The sequence below is a fragment of the Mobula birostris genome, chromosome 1 (assembly GCF_030028105.1).
Source record: "Mobula birostris isolate sMobBir1 chromosome 1, sMobBir1.hap1, whole genome shotgun sequence".
NCBI classification, from domain to species: Eukaryota; Metazoa; Chordata; class Chondrichthyes; order Myliobatiformes; family Myliobatidae; genus Mobula; species Mobula birostris.
This window is the reverse complement of record NC_092370.1, coordinates 222,113,427-222,127,996: the sequence shown is the minus strand read 5'-3', so window position 1 is coordinate 222,127,996 and position 14,570 is coordinate 222,113,427. Positions and strand designations below refer to the sequence as shown.

Below are 14,570 nucleotides of genomic sequence, written 5' to 3'. Positions count from 1 at the left end.
GTGTCAGTATTACAGTTGAACGAAGGGAACTTTGGTGCTATGAGGGAGGAGCTGGCCAAAGTTCAATGGAACAATACCCTGGCAGGGATGACAGTGGAACAGCAATGGCAAGTGTTTCTGGGAATAATGCGGAAGGTGCAGGATCAGTTCATTCCAAAGAGGAAGAAAGATCCTAAGGGGAGTAAGGGGAGGCTGTGGCTGACCAGGGAAGTAATGGACAGTATAAAAATAAAAGAGAAGTATAACGTAGCAAAGACGAGTTGGAAACCGGAGGATTGGGAAACTTTTAAAGAGCAACAGAAGGTAACTAAACAGGCAATACGCGGAGAAAAAAATGAGGTACGAAGGTAAACTAGCCAAGAATATGAAGGAGGATAGTAAAAACTTCTTTAGGTATGTGAAAAGGAAAAAAATAGTTAAGACCAAACTTGGGCCCTTGAAGACAGAAGCGGGTGAATTTATTATGGGGACCAAGGAAATGGCAGACGAGTTGAACAGGTACTTTGGATCTGACTTCACTAGGGAAGACACAAACAATCTCCCAGATGTAATAGTGGCCAAAGGACCGAGGGTAATGGATGAACTGAAGGAAATTTATAATAGGCAGGAAATGGTGTTGGATAGACTGTTGGGTCTGAAGGCTGATAAGTCCCCGGGACCTGATGATCTGCATCCCAGGCTACTTAAGGAGGTGGCTTTAGAAATCGTGGACGCATTGGTAATCATTTTCCAATGTTCTATAGATTCAGGATCAGTTCCTGTGGATTGGAGGGTGGCTAATGTTGTCCCTCTCTTCAAGAAGGGAAGAAGAGAAAAAACAGGGAATTATAAACCGGTTAGCCTGACGTCGGTGGTGGGAAAGATGCTGGAGTCAATTATAGAAGATGAAATTACGACACATCTGGAGAGCAGTAACAGGATCGGTCCGAGTCAGCATGGATTTACAAAGGGGAAATCGTGCTTGACTAATCTTTTGGAATTTTTTGAGGATGTAACCATGAAACTGGACAAGGGAGAGCCAGTGGATGTAGTGTACCTGGACTTTCAGAAAGCCTTTGATGAAGTCCCACATAGGAGATTAGTGGGCAAAATTAGGGCATATGGTATTGGGGACAGAGTACTGACATGGATTGAAAATTGGCTGGCTGACAGAAAACAAAGTAGTGATTAACGGGTCCCTTTTGGAATGGCAGGTGGTGACCAGTGGGGTACCACAGGGTTCAGTGTTGGGACCGCAGCTGTTTACAATATATATTAATGACTTAGATGAGGGAATTAAAAGTGACATTGGCAAATTTGCCAATGACACAAAGCTGGGAGGCAGTGTGAAATGTGAGGAGGATGTTATGAGAATGCAGGGTGACTTGGACAGGCTGGGTGAGTGGGCAAATGCAGTTTAATGTGGATAAATGTGAGGTTATCCACTTTGGTGGTAAGAACAGGAAGGCAGATTATTATCTAAATGAAGTCAAGTTAGAAAAAGGGGAAGTACAACGAGATCTAGGTGTTCTTGTACATCAGTCACTGAAAGCAAGCATGCAAGTACAGCAGGCAGTGAAGAAAGCTAATGGCATGCTGGCCTTCATAACAAGGGGAATTGAGTATAAGAGCAAAGAGGTCCTTCTGCAGCTGTACAGGGCCCTGGTGCGACCACACCTGGAGTATTGTGTGCAGTTTTGGTCTCCAAATTTGAGGAAGGACTTTCCTGCTATTGAGAGAGTGCAGCGTATGTTCACAAGGTTAACTCCCGGGATGGCGGGACTGTCATATGTTGAAAGATTGGAGCGACTGGGCTTGTATACTCTGGAATTTAGAAGGTTGAGAAGGGATCTTATTGAAACACATAAGATTATTAAGGGATTGGACATGCTGGAGGCAGGAAGCATGTTCCCGCTGATGGGTGAGTCCAGAACCAGATGCCACAGTTTAAGAATAAGGGGTAGGCCATTCAGAACGGAGTTGAGGAAAAACTTTTTCACACAGAGAGTGGTGGACATATGGAATGCTCTGCCCCAGAAGGCTGCGGAGGCCAAGTATCTGGATGCTTTCAAGAAAGAGATGGATAGAGCTCTTAAAGATAGTGAAATCAAAGGTTATGGGGATAAGGCAGGAACTGGATACTGATTGTGGATGATCAGCTATGATCACAGTGAATGGCGGTGCTGGCTCGAAGGGCCGAATGGTCTACTCCTGCACCTATTGTCTATTCTCTATAATTCCCACTGCGTCTGACTGAAGGATATACCATCAGTCCTGGCCAGGGACATGGGTGCTGATCCATACCTAGTGATGTGAATAGGTGAGGTAGGCTCCTCTCCAAGAGGACTCTGCCCCGTGGTCTTGTTCTGCTGGGTGATCACCTCCGTGGGACACGTCAGTTCTGTCAGCTCAGTCTCCCACTCCTAGAAATAAGACATCAACATCAGGAATCACAATGTGAGCCTCCTACATCAGGAATTCGCACAGTGATACGACAGGACACAATATATAGAACACTTCAGCACAGGATAGTCCCTTTGCTCCGCGATGTTGTGCTGGCCCTTTTACCTAATCTGACCCTACCCTCTCACATAGCCCTCCATCTTGCTGTCATCCATGTGCCTAATGTATCTGTCTCCACTGCCAACCCTGGCAGCACATTCCACGCACCCACCGGTCTCTGTGTAAAAGAAATCTACCTCTGACATCCTCCCTACACTTTCCTCCAATCACTGTTAAACTATGCCCTTTGTATTAGCCATTTCCGCCCTGGGGAAAAAGTTTCTGGCTGTCCACTCTATCTATGCCTCTCATCCTGTTCTATATCTTCATCAAGTCACCTCTCATCCTCCTGCGATCTAAAGAGAAAACCTCCAGCTCGCTCACCCTATCCTAATAAGACATTCTCTCTAATCCTGGTAAGTCTCCTCTACAGCCTCTCTAAACGTCCACCTCCTGCCAGCGTGGGTAGGGTCCTTGATGTGTGCACAGGTGCAATGAAAAACTTACTTGCAACAGCATCACAGGCACATAGCATCAAATAAGCGGGGGGTGTCACATGATGACGTGGGATTGAGACGTGTAAATCCAGCTCTCCCGTAAAAAATCAGCAAAGTACCGTTTAGACAAACTTAATAAATACTTTCCGAAAACTACTTATAAACTTCGTAAGACTACTCTACGATATGCCTCGTAAACCGCAACAGAAGAAGTCTTGTTGTGAAGTCGCCACGAGATGGGAAGAAAAAAGGGCCGACTGCAGCGATGGAGCCTTGGATTCAGGTTGGATCTCCTTCGGAGGAGACGCATTTTATCTCTGGCGTAGAACAGGGAGCAATGGCGGCGGTAGCGGTCTCTCGGAAGAAGATGCCGGAATTGCGCATGCGCAAAGAAGTACGCATGCACAAATCGACACAACTTAAACTACAAGAACCGATAGCCACTGCAACTGAAAGTGACTCAGAGTCAGAACTGGATATTGCAGAGAATACAGATGAAGAAGAGGAGGAAGAACTGGAAGAGACTGGAAGTAAAACAGACGACGGAGACATAAGAGAGGCTTTATTGCAATTAACGGCTGAACTAAGAAAATTAACAACAGAGCTTAGAGACGTGAAGATGTGCTATGATAAAGCTATGAAAAGACAGGATAATATGGATAAGAAACTTCAGAAGATGGAAAGAACAATGGAGCATATTAATGATAGAGTGGAAAAAGCAGAAAATGATGTGCTTGTCTGGAACACAGAAAGAAATCGACTCTTGGAGAAAGTGGATGTGTTGGAAAATTTTAGTAGACGTAATAATATTAAAATTGTTGGTCTTAAAGAAGGTATAGAGGGAGATAATCCAATAGAATTTTTTCAAAGATGGATCCCAAAAACCTTGCAAATGAAAGAGGAAGACCGATCAATTGAAATTGAGTGGGTACATAGAGCTCTAAGACCAAAACCACAAGATGACCAATATCCACGATCAATTTTAATAAAATTCTTAAGATTTCAAGATAAAGAAAGGATTCTACAGGCAGCTGCCCAAGCTGCCAAGAAGAGAAAAGGGCCACTGATGATAGAAGGGAAGAAAATTTTTTTCTACCCTGACATAAGTTATGAACTTTTGAAGAGAAGGAAGAAATTTAATCCAGTGAAAAAAGCCCTATGGGATCATGGTTATCAATTTATATTGCGTTATCCTGTAACCTTGAAGATTTTTTTGCCTGGTGGAGAAAAAAGATTTTTTGACGATTACCGGAAAGCGGAGGAGTTTGTGCGAGATTCTTTGAATATTCACCAGATACAAGAACAAACCCAAGGAAGCGAGATGGATTGAAGATGAAGACTGGATCAAGGATTAGGCCTGTTGGATTTTTAGGCAGATGAATATATAAATATATTATTAATTATATGAAGGAGGGGAAGAAAGGTTAAAATTTGAGGAATATTAGCTGGGAATAATGACATTAATTTTTTTATATATATATACAATTTTTTGTTACGGGGGAGCTGGAGGAAATACTGACCAATCGCTACGTTATTCATGTGTGCAAGTGTGGCAATAGCCACGACCCGCACAATGGAGGGGGGTAGTGTTGTGTACCTTTTCATTCACAACATTAGTGGGGGGGGGGTATTTTGTTTTTTCTTTTTTTGTATCTTATCTATCTTTTTTTTTCTTTTTGCCTGGATGATTGGGAGGGAAACACATAGCAACATGGTGAAGTTCAAAGAGGTTCCCCAGTGAACTATGAGAGTTGAGAAGCTAAGTAATGTTTTAGATTTTAAGAGATAAATATGAAACATTTTTGAATATTTGGAGCTCTTATTTACAGCTCCGATGATGAAGATCTTGGTTCCTTGGGGAAAGTAACAAATATATATTAAATTTATTTTTAATCCCATGGACCATGTGCAAACTTTCTAATATTCAGGCGGTCCTTTTTTTTTCCTTTTTTTCTGTTCTCTTTAGGTAGGAGTATATATCGGAGGGGGGAGGGTTAAGGGGAGCAGGGAGGGTAGATATTATTTTCTCATGTATTCATTTTGAAAACTCAATAAAAATTATATACATAACCACAAAAAAGATAAGCAGCGTACACAAGGAAAACACAAGCATAAATTAAACACAGGTTTTACTAGACAGAACAGCAGTAGAACAAAAGCAAATCCATTTTAGTTCAAAGTGATCAGAGAGACCTGGTGTTGTTGTACTGAGGCTGTGATTAGGGTTGGCAAGGGGGAGGGTGGTGCAGAGGCCCAGCTGCCTGCAGTCAGTCGGGGCCCGCAAGTGAGCGTACCTGTGGGGGAATCTGCTCCTGAGCCAGCTGAGCCTGCGTTGCCAGCAGATTGCCCCGCAGAGAGGCCAGCCGTTCCGACAATGATGCCAGCTGTGAGCCAACACCCTGCTCCAGGTTTGCCTCCGTCAGCTGCTCCACTTTCTCCTCGATCTCCGCCAGTGTATCCTGTGAGCAAGGGTGAGAGCTCTGTTACCTGGCGCACATTACAGCCCAGTGCGACGCCGCTGACCGTGACGGCCCAGTGCGACGCCGCTGACCGTGACGGCCCAGCGCGACGCCAGCGCCCATTATGGCCCAGTGCAACACCAGTGCCCACTACAGCCCAGTGTGATGCCAATGCTTGTTACAGCTAGTACAGCGCCAGTGCCCATAACAGACCAGGTTCCATTACAATTCAGTGCAACAGTGCCTGTTACAGCCCAGTACACAGTATCTATTAAGAGCCTAGTGCTACCTGGACATCTGTCACTCCCAAATACAACAAACACCAGTGATCTAACACAGCGGCCCCTATGAACAGCAAGAATGTGGCACCCATTTGGTGCACAGAATGATCTCATACAGAGGAGGGCACCTGGGCTGAGAAGGTACACTGGTAATGGCTGAGCTGAACATCGAGACAGACACCAGGTAAATGTTCCCATTCTTCCTCTGATCAACTAAACCCTTGTATTTATGCACTTATTTATTTAGCAGTACAGCACGGAGTACAGCCTTCTGGCCACACCACCCCGATTAACCCCAACCTAATCACGGGACAGTTTACAACGACCAATTAGCTTTACTCCGGTACGTCTCTGGACTGTGGGAGGGAAACGGAGCACCCAGGGAAAACTTATGTTTGTAGGACAGACTGAAGTTTAAACCACCATTTATAACGCTACCCCTACCACAATGTGATTGCCCCCCCAGTACTGCAACTCCCCCACAGTGTGACCCTCCCTCAGTACCTCCTCTCCCAGTGAGACCCTCTCTCAGTACCACCCGTCCCACAGTGTGACCCTCTCTCAGTACCTCCTCTCCCAGTGAGACCCTCTCTCAGTACCACCCGTCCCACAGTGTGACCCTCTCTCAGTACCTCCTCTCCCAGTGAGACCCTCTCTCAGTACCATCCGTCCCACAGTGTGACCCTCTCTCAGTATCACCTCTCCCAGTGAGACCCTCTCTCAGTACCATCTGTCCCACAGTGTGACCCTCTCTCAGTATCACCTCTCCCAGTGAGACCCTCTCTCAGTACCACCTCTCCCACAGTGTGACTCTCCCTCAGTACCAACCCTCCCACGACCTTTTTTTTACAAAAATACCTTTATTACAAGTTATTTCTACAATGTTACAAAATGCTGTTACAAACACACAGACACAAACTAGATTAAATTAAAATGCTCTAATCTCTATCAAGGATCGTATTTATCCCCTATGGTGTCGAACGGTCCTGGAGCACCTCTGCGGACCTGTGGGCACCATGTGTTCCCTCTCCACACTCACCCGACACTGATGTGTCCCTGGCACATGCCAGGCAGTCCACCAGGTGGAAGCCTTCACTGCCCGCATCGAGGAATCATGGGTAGCTATCTTTACCAGCCCCAGCAGCAAGTTTACTAGGAGATCCTCATCCCTCCTTGCTGATCGCTTATGAGGCCCTCAGTCAATACTGCACCAGTATTCACGCGGTTCTCTGCTGTGGGAATCCCAGTCTCTGCACTGCGACTTGGAGAAGAGCGAGTGAGTGTGAGTGTGTGTTTGTGCATGTGCGAGTGTGAGAGTGTGTGTGTGAGAGTGTGAGAGTGTGAGAGAGAGTGTGAGAGTGTGTGAGAGTGAGTGTGAGTGAGTGTGTGAGAGTGAGAGTGAGTGAGAGTGAGAGTGAGTGAGAGTGAGAGTGAGAGTGAGAGTGAGAGTGACAGAGAGTGTGAGTGTGAGTGTGTTTAAGTCAGTTAGCGAGGGTGTTGTTTCATCCCTGTCTAGTGTGCGTCACCATCAGACAAGAGATAATGAGCTGACAGCAACATCATGTTCTGTCTGTACCGCCAGCTGTCTGAAACCTCTCTTGGCACCTACCATTCTCCCAGTGTGACAATGAGCCAAGGATCACTCTGTAATAAAAGGCTCCAGCCCCAACTAACAGCAGCCAGTGCATCTGAATGAGAGAGTTAAACCTGCGCCAGATACTCAACAACACACTTGTGAGTCAGGGACAGGAAAATGAATTCAAGAAGAACATGATGTTTTCTTGGTGATTATTTTTTGCAATTTTCCCAGAATCTATGAGCTGGCAGAGGCTGGAGACAAAAGGTGGGGAAAGGGATTAATTCGGCAGTTACTCTATTAAATTGAGTAACTTCTTCATCCATCTGTGAGTTTATTGCTCTCTGCGCCACTCCACCGGCCCGTTTAAAAGGGGAAACAACAGTTCTGTCCAAAACCTCAGGACACGATAGAAAGCAGCCTCTCCTCCATGGACTGTCCATACTTCCCACTGCCTCGGTAAAGCAGTCAGCGTAATCAAAGACCTCACTCACCTCAGACATTCGCTCTTCTCCCCTCTCCTATTGGGCAGAAGATACAAAATCCTGAAAGCACGTACCACCAGGCTCAAGGACAGCTTCTATCCCACTGTTATCAGACTATTGGAAGGTCCCCTAGTATGACAAGATGGACCCTTGACCTCACAGTCCACCTCATTACGATCTTGCACCTCACTGCTCACTGCACTTTCTCTGCAATTGTAACACTTTACTCTGCACTCTGTTATTGATTTACATTTTAGTATCTCAATGCACTGTTGTAATAATTTGATCTGTTTGAATAGTATTAAAGATAAGCTTTTCACTGTGCCTCGGTACACGTGACAATTATAAACCCAGTTTTACATGAGGCATAGATCAAGTGGATAGCCAGAGACTTTTCCCAGTGGCTAATATGAGGGGGCATAATCCGAGATTGATTGGAAGGAAGTATGGAGGGGAGGGGAGGGGAAAGGGTAGGTTTTTTCTTGTGGTGGGTGCATGAAAGGTGCTGCCAGGACTGGTGGTATTGGCAGATACATTAGGGACATCTGGCCCTCCATTTTTCTATTATTCATGTGTCTCTCTATGTAGGAGGGAGAGTTAGAGTGATCTTAGTAGGCTGAAAGGTCGGCACAACATTGTGGGCTGATGTGTCTGTGCTGTATTGCTCTGTATTGTACTGTTCTATGTTCAATTTAATAACAAACTAATTTATCAATCCCAATTCTAGCCCATCACTCTGCTGCCTCTCCCTCAGTCTGATACTGCCCCCCCCCGTGTACCCGGCTCTCCCTCCCCCTTCACTTCTCCATCCCATACCACCCCCAAACCCCCTCCACACCCCATCCGACTCTGCTCCTCCTTCCCCAGGGACACACCCCTCTCCCTTCACCAACTGCCCGCGTCCCTCTCCCGCATCTGTTTGATTCTCTCTTTCCCTACCTGGTTCCTCTCTCCGATCCCATGCCTCCACCCTCACCAGCCCATCTGTCCCTGCACTCACCTCTCCCTTGTCCATCTCTGCTCCTCCCTGATGAGGCCCAGAGTTGGCTTTGGGAGAGCCTCAGTTGAGGGGACATGTTGACAAGGTGTTGAGCTGGTCTTCTAAACCTAAGTCACAGAGCAATACAACATGGATACAGGCCTTTTGGCCCAACCAGTCCATGCTGCCCATAGTGGTATTCAGCTGGTCCTGATCTCCTGTGTTCAGCCCACATCCCTCTAGGCCAAGGCTTCCCAACCTGGGGTCCATGGATCCCTTGCTTAATGGTTTTGGTCCATGGCATAAAAAGATTGAGAACCCCTGCCCTAAGCCTTACCCTTCAGGTGCCTACCCGAATGCTTCTTAACCTCACAAGGAGATGTTGAGTCAGGCCCTTCGGTAGGAGTCCATGTCGACCACATAGTTACTCACAATTTCCTGCATTCGGCGTCACCTCCCCCTGTACCTTCCCTGCTGCTTCTCAAATGATACTATTGTACCTGCCTCAACCACGTCCTCTGGCAGTTCGTTCCAACCCTCTGTGTGGAAAAGCTCCTCTTAATCTTTCCCCTCTCATGCTAAATCTACATCCTCTCGTTTTGACTCCTGTACTCCAGGGAACTGACAATTACCATCTAGCTTATCCATGCCTCTCATAATTTTAAACATCTCTGTAAGGTCGTCCCCTCATTCTCCTACATTTCAAGGAATAAAGACTTAATCTGGCCAACCTCTCCCTATAACTCAGGCCCTCTAGTCCCTGCATCATTCTTGTAAATCTTCTCTGCACTGTTTCCAGATTAACCAAATCTTTCCTATAGCAGGGTGACCTAAACCATGCAGCTCTCCTGATGAAGGGTCTCACCCCATATCATTGACAGTTCATTCCTCTCCATAGATACTGCCTGGCTTCTGAGTTCCACCAGCATTCTGTGTGTGATGCTCCGGATTTCCAAGAACTGCAGAATCTTTAGTCTTTATGTGTAGCACTCCAAGGGCAGTCTCACCACGACTTGGCACTTAACGTCCCAAACCCTATGCTCAGTGCCTTAACTAATGATGGCCAGTGTGCTAAACACCTTTCTCACCACCTTGTCTATCTGTGGTGCTGCTTTCAGTGAACTACCCACTTGTACTTCTAGGTCCCTCTGTTCCGTTGCCCCACAATGCCCTACCATTCACAATACAAGTCCTACGCAGGCTTGACTTTTCCAAAATGCACCCCTTCACCTTTATCTGTACTCAAGTCCATTTGTCACTCCTCAGCTCGCATCCCTAACTGATCAAGATCCTCCTTGTAATCTACAATAACCTTCTCCACTATGAACAACACCTGATACAGCTGCAACGTACTGTCCCAGCTCCAATACCTAATGCCCTGACTGATGTCGACGAGCATGCTAAATGCAGGCTGAGCGTCCAGCAAAGAGATTACCAGGTGGACATAGAGAAAGATCCTTGAAGAAACACAAAGTCCCCACTGCCTCCTGGGAAAGTCTGGCTCCAGTGGAGGAGGGTCATTTGGGATGGGAAGGAGAACTTTGATTCCATGCGTGAGGACGTGGAGACCCTGTGTGAGTGTTATAGAACCGTACAGCACAGAACCATGTCCTTCGGCCCATCTAGTCCATGCCAAATCATTATTCTGCTTAGTCCCGTCAACCTGCACCCAGAACATAACCCTCCATAACCCTTCCATCGACATACTTATCCAAACTTCTCCTAAACGTTGCAACTGAACCCGCATCCACTTGTTCCACTCATAACACCCTCCGAGTGAAGAAACATTTCACCTCAACATTTCGTCTTTCACCCTTAACCCATAACCTCTAGTTCTAGTCACACCCAACCTGAGTGGAAAAAGCCTGCTTGCATTTGTCCTAGCTATACCCCTCATAATTTTGTATACCTCCATCAAATCTCCCCTCATTCTCCTGTGCAACAGGAGAACACACACCATAGTACAATAGTCTTTGTTTTATTATTTCTACATTATTATTGCACATTATTGCACATTGGTAAATTATTATTGTGTATATTATTATTCTCTATCTATTACTGGTTTAGTCTGCACACTGCTAAGTGTGTTTTTAAATGTTGCTGCTGTAACGAAAGAATTTCCCACTCAGGATCAATAAAGGATTTATTATTATTAAAGTCTAGGGAATAAAGTCCTAACTTAGTCGAGTTTTTCCAAGTCAAGTCCTCACTTCCCAGCAACATCCTTGTAAATTTTCTCCGCACTCTTCCGATCTTATTGAAATCCTTCCTGCAAGGGTGAGCAAGCTGCTCTGCTCTAACACAGAAAGAGGTGGGTGCAAGGACCACACTGCCAGGGGCGATGGTGGAGGCTGATACACTGGGGACATTTACGTGACTCTGTTTGAGAGGGATTTATCATGGAATAGGCTGTTACAACATTGTAGGCCAAAGGGCCTGTACTGTGCTGTAATGTTCTATATTCCACATCGGGAGAAGGGCCAGCAAACTGTTGCTCTAACGGATGAATGAAACTTTTTGATGGGCTCAGTGAGAAGATAATAATGTGGAGTGATTTCTGTCGCTGAGCGGTGCTTTAATAAATTAAATTGTCTTCTCATCAGGTACAACATAATGTGAGCTTCTGAACATCTATCGCCACGTGATCAGACTTCCAGGAACACATTCAAACGGAGTCGGTAACCCAGGGCAACAGACTGGTTTAATGAATAGAGCATGACTGGTTGAACCTGAACTTGTTTAAATATTAACTTCTCTCTGCAGCTCTGCCTGAAGTGTGAAAACAAACTACCTGCGTCTCCCTACCCCCCACTACCGACAGAGACAAATCTGATGGGAGGGGAGGGGACTGGACGGTGGAGAAGGTGTTCCGAGACAATTGGCTGGAAGAGGTCAGTGTCTGAACCAGTGCCCAGTCTGGGTTTACAGGGACCGAGAGGGCGGGGGGGAGGGCATGATGGTCGGTCACACCCTGCCTGCTGAACAGGGCGAAGGGGTGCACATTGAAACACATCTGCTTCCAGAGTAGGGACGAGCACTTGGACTCTCACCTTGGACTCTCGGCTCCCATCTAGCATTCATCAAGAGGCAATTCTGTGATCTCAGAGCCAGCGATAGGAGACAGCACAGAGGGTTTTGACCAGTACAGCAATCACTATTAAACACTGCCTGTGTATGCCTCTCTCACACACAAACACACACACACACAAAATGCTGGAGGAACTCAGCAGGTCAGGCAACATCTATGGAAAAGAGTAAACAGTCGACGTTTCAGGACGAGACCCTTCATCAGGACATCAGGACTGATGAAGGGTCTCGGCTCAAACCGTCGACTGTTCATTCATTTCCATAGGTGCTGCCAGACCTGCTGAATTCTTCCAGCATTTTGTGTGTGTTGCTTTGGATTTCCAGCATCTGCAGATTTTCTCATGTTTGTGGTTTCCCCCCAACCTCGTACAGCCCTGCCCATGTACCATACCCATGCCCACGCCAGCCCTACCCACGCACAATGACTGCGTACCACACTGTTTACATACAGTCCTAAATGGACACTGAACCCATGAGATTACCTCACTTTTTAAATACATATATTAGTTCTGTTTCTGCACTATGTTAACCTGTTTAATATACATATACTTACTGTAATTGATTTACTTATTTATTTTTTCTTTCTATATTATCATGTATTGCATTGAACTGCTGCTGCTAAGTTAACACATTCCACAACACACGCCAGCGATAATAAGCCTGATTCTGATTCTGATGTATCACGCTGCCTGCATGCGCCTCTCAGAGGGGTGGTCAGGGTGTGGAACGAGCTGCCAGGGGAGTGGTGGGTGCAGCTTGATTGTAACATTTAAGAGAAGTCTGGTTAAATCCATGGATGGGAGGTGTACAGAGGGCGAAGGTCCAAGTGCAGGTCAATGGGACTAGGTAGAAGAACAGTTCAGCATGGATTAGACGGGCCAAAGGGCCTGTTTCTGTGCTGCAATATAGTACTTTATGACTCTATGACTCCTGTGTACGATGTCCCCATGTACACCCCTGCCCGCACATTCCTCTCCCACGTACGCTCCTGCCACAAATACCTCTCCCACGTACGCCCCTGGCCACAAATACCTCTCCCACGTACGCCCCTGGCCACAAATACCTCTCCCATGTATGCCCCTGGCCACAAATACCTCTCCCACGTATGCCCCCACCCGCACATTCCTCTCCCACGTATGCCCCTGGCCACAAATACCTCTCCCATGTATGCCCCTGCTCACAAATACCTCTCCCACGTACGCCCCTGCCTGCACATTTCTCTCCCACGTACACACCTGCCCACAAATACCTCTCCCACGTACGCCCCTGCGCACAAATTTCTCTCCCACGTACACGCCTGCCTGCACAGTTCTCTCCCACGTACACACCTGCCCGCACATTTCTCTCTTGCATACAGCCCTGCCCTTGCACTTCTTTCGCATGTTCGGCCCTGCCTGCACATTTCTCTCCCACCTTCCTTCCTTCTCTTACTCTCCCTGCCCAGCAGATCTTCCAGTGGCCACTAGATCCTCAGGGACGGCCACTATTCACTGTCCGCCTCTCTGCCCTACTCCCCTCTCTCCTCCATCTGATTATCACACACGCAGAAAGACCCTTCCACCTACAATGTCTGTGCTAAACATCGTGCCAAATTATAAACTAATCCCTTCCGCCTACAAGATGTCCACAGCTCTCCATTTCCTGCACATAACAGGTGTCTGTTTAATGGCCTCTTAAACACCTCTGCTGAATCTGTCTCCACCAGCGCCCCCTGCAGCACATTACACGCACACACCGCTGTCTGTCTGAAAAACTTGCCCCACACACCTCCTTTGAAAGTATCCCCTTGCACCTTAAACACATGCCCCTGATACTAAGATTTTGACTCTGAGGAAAGAGATACCATACCAACAACTCACTATCAATCGAGCAGACAGAGGGCGCTTTGGTGGCGTAGTGATTAGCTCATGGTTTACAGTGCCAGTGACCCAGGTTCAATTCCCGCCACTGCCTGTAAGGAGTTTATATGTTCTCCCCATGACTGTGTGGGTTTCCTCCGGGTGCTCTGGTTTCCTTCCACAGTCCAAAGGCATATGGGTCAGGGTTAGCAAGCTGTGGGCATGCTATGTTGGCACTAGAATGTGTGGCGACACGTGGGCTGTTTGCTGAACATCCTCAGACTGTGTTGGTTGTTGATGCGAGTGGTCCATTTCACTGTACGTTTCAATGCTTCAATGTACATGTGACAGATGTGGCTAATTTTTAATCTTTCAACTTTTAATCTTTGGGGTAGGCCACTGCTGGGAATGCCAATGTTCCCTGTCCCACCTCTACCCACACCCACTGCCTCTGTCCTCTGCACCCACCACCTCTCCACTCAACTGCACTCACTGCTTCCATTTTAAATTCCTCATCCTTGCCCCTTCTATGGCCTCTGCCATCCCCTCTGGCCTTCTGACCAGTCTCTGTCTTCCTCCAGCCCCCACCCCCACCCCCACGCTCCCCATGCCACAGTGGTTTTCCTCGGAAAGACCCTACCCCTCCCTTCCCTGATCTCCCCTGCCCCTCTGACCCCCTCTTCAAGTGACAGTCAGGATTGGCCTGGCCTCCACCAGGTGCAGTGGGAGTGGTGTGTGAGGGGAGAAGGGGGGGGGGGCGGGAAGGCAGGGGTCAGGAGAGGTGGGGAGAAATTACCTTTATTTGTCATTAGCTTTATTCAAAAACATCGAAACATACAGTGTAATGTGTCAACGGCCAACACAGTCAGAAGATGCTTCCAGTGCCT

General features: G+C 47.0%; 1 protein-coding gene across 5 annotated transcripts in view; it reads right to left on the bottom strand.

Moving 5' to 3' along the window:
• LOC140205041 (nesprin-2-like) overlaps positions 1 to 14,570 on the bottom strand; it is a 209,158-nt gene that overhangs the window by 129,073 nt on the left and 65,515 nt on the right. For 4 of the 5 annotated variants that reach the window (XM_072272150.1, XM_072272130.1, XM_072272140.1 and 1 more), the window contains 2 exons: positions 5,273 to 5,437; positions 2,284 to 2,402 (listed from right to left, as the gene is read on the bottom strand). In XM_072272150.1, coding sequence (XP_072128251.1) covers positions 2,284 to 2,402; positions 5,273 to 5,437 — 284 coding nt within the window. The remainder of the gene's footprint in view (positions 1 to 2,283; positions 2,403 to 5,272; positions 5,438 to 14,570) is intronic. The other variant, XM_072272167.1, reaches the window with a different exon arrangement.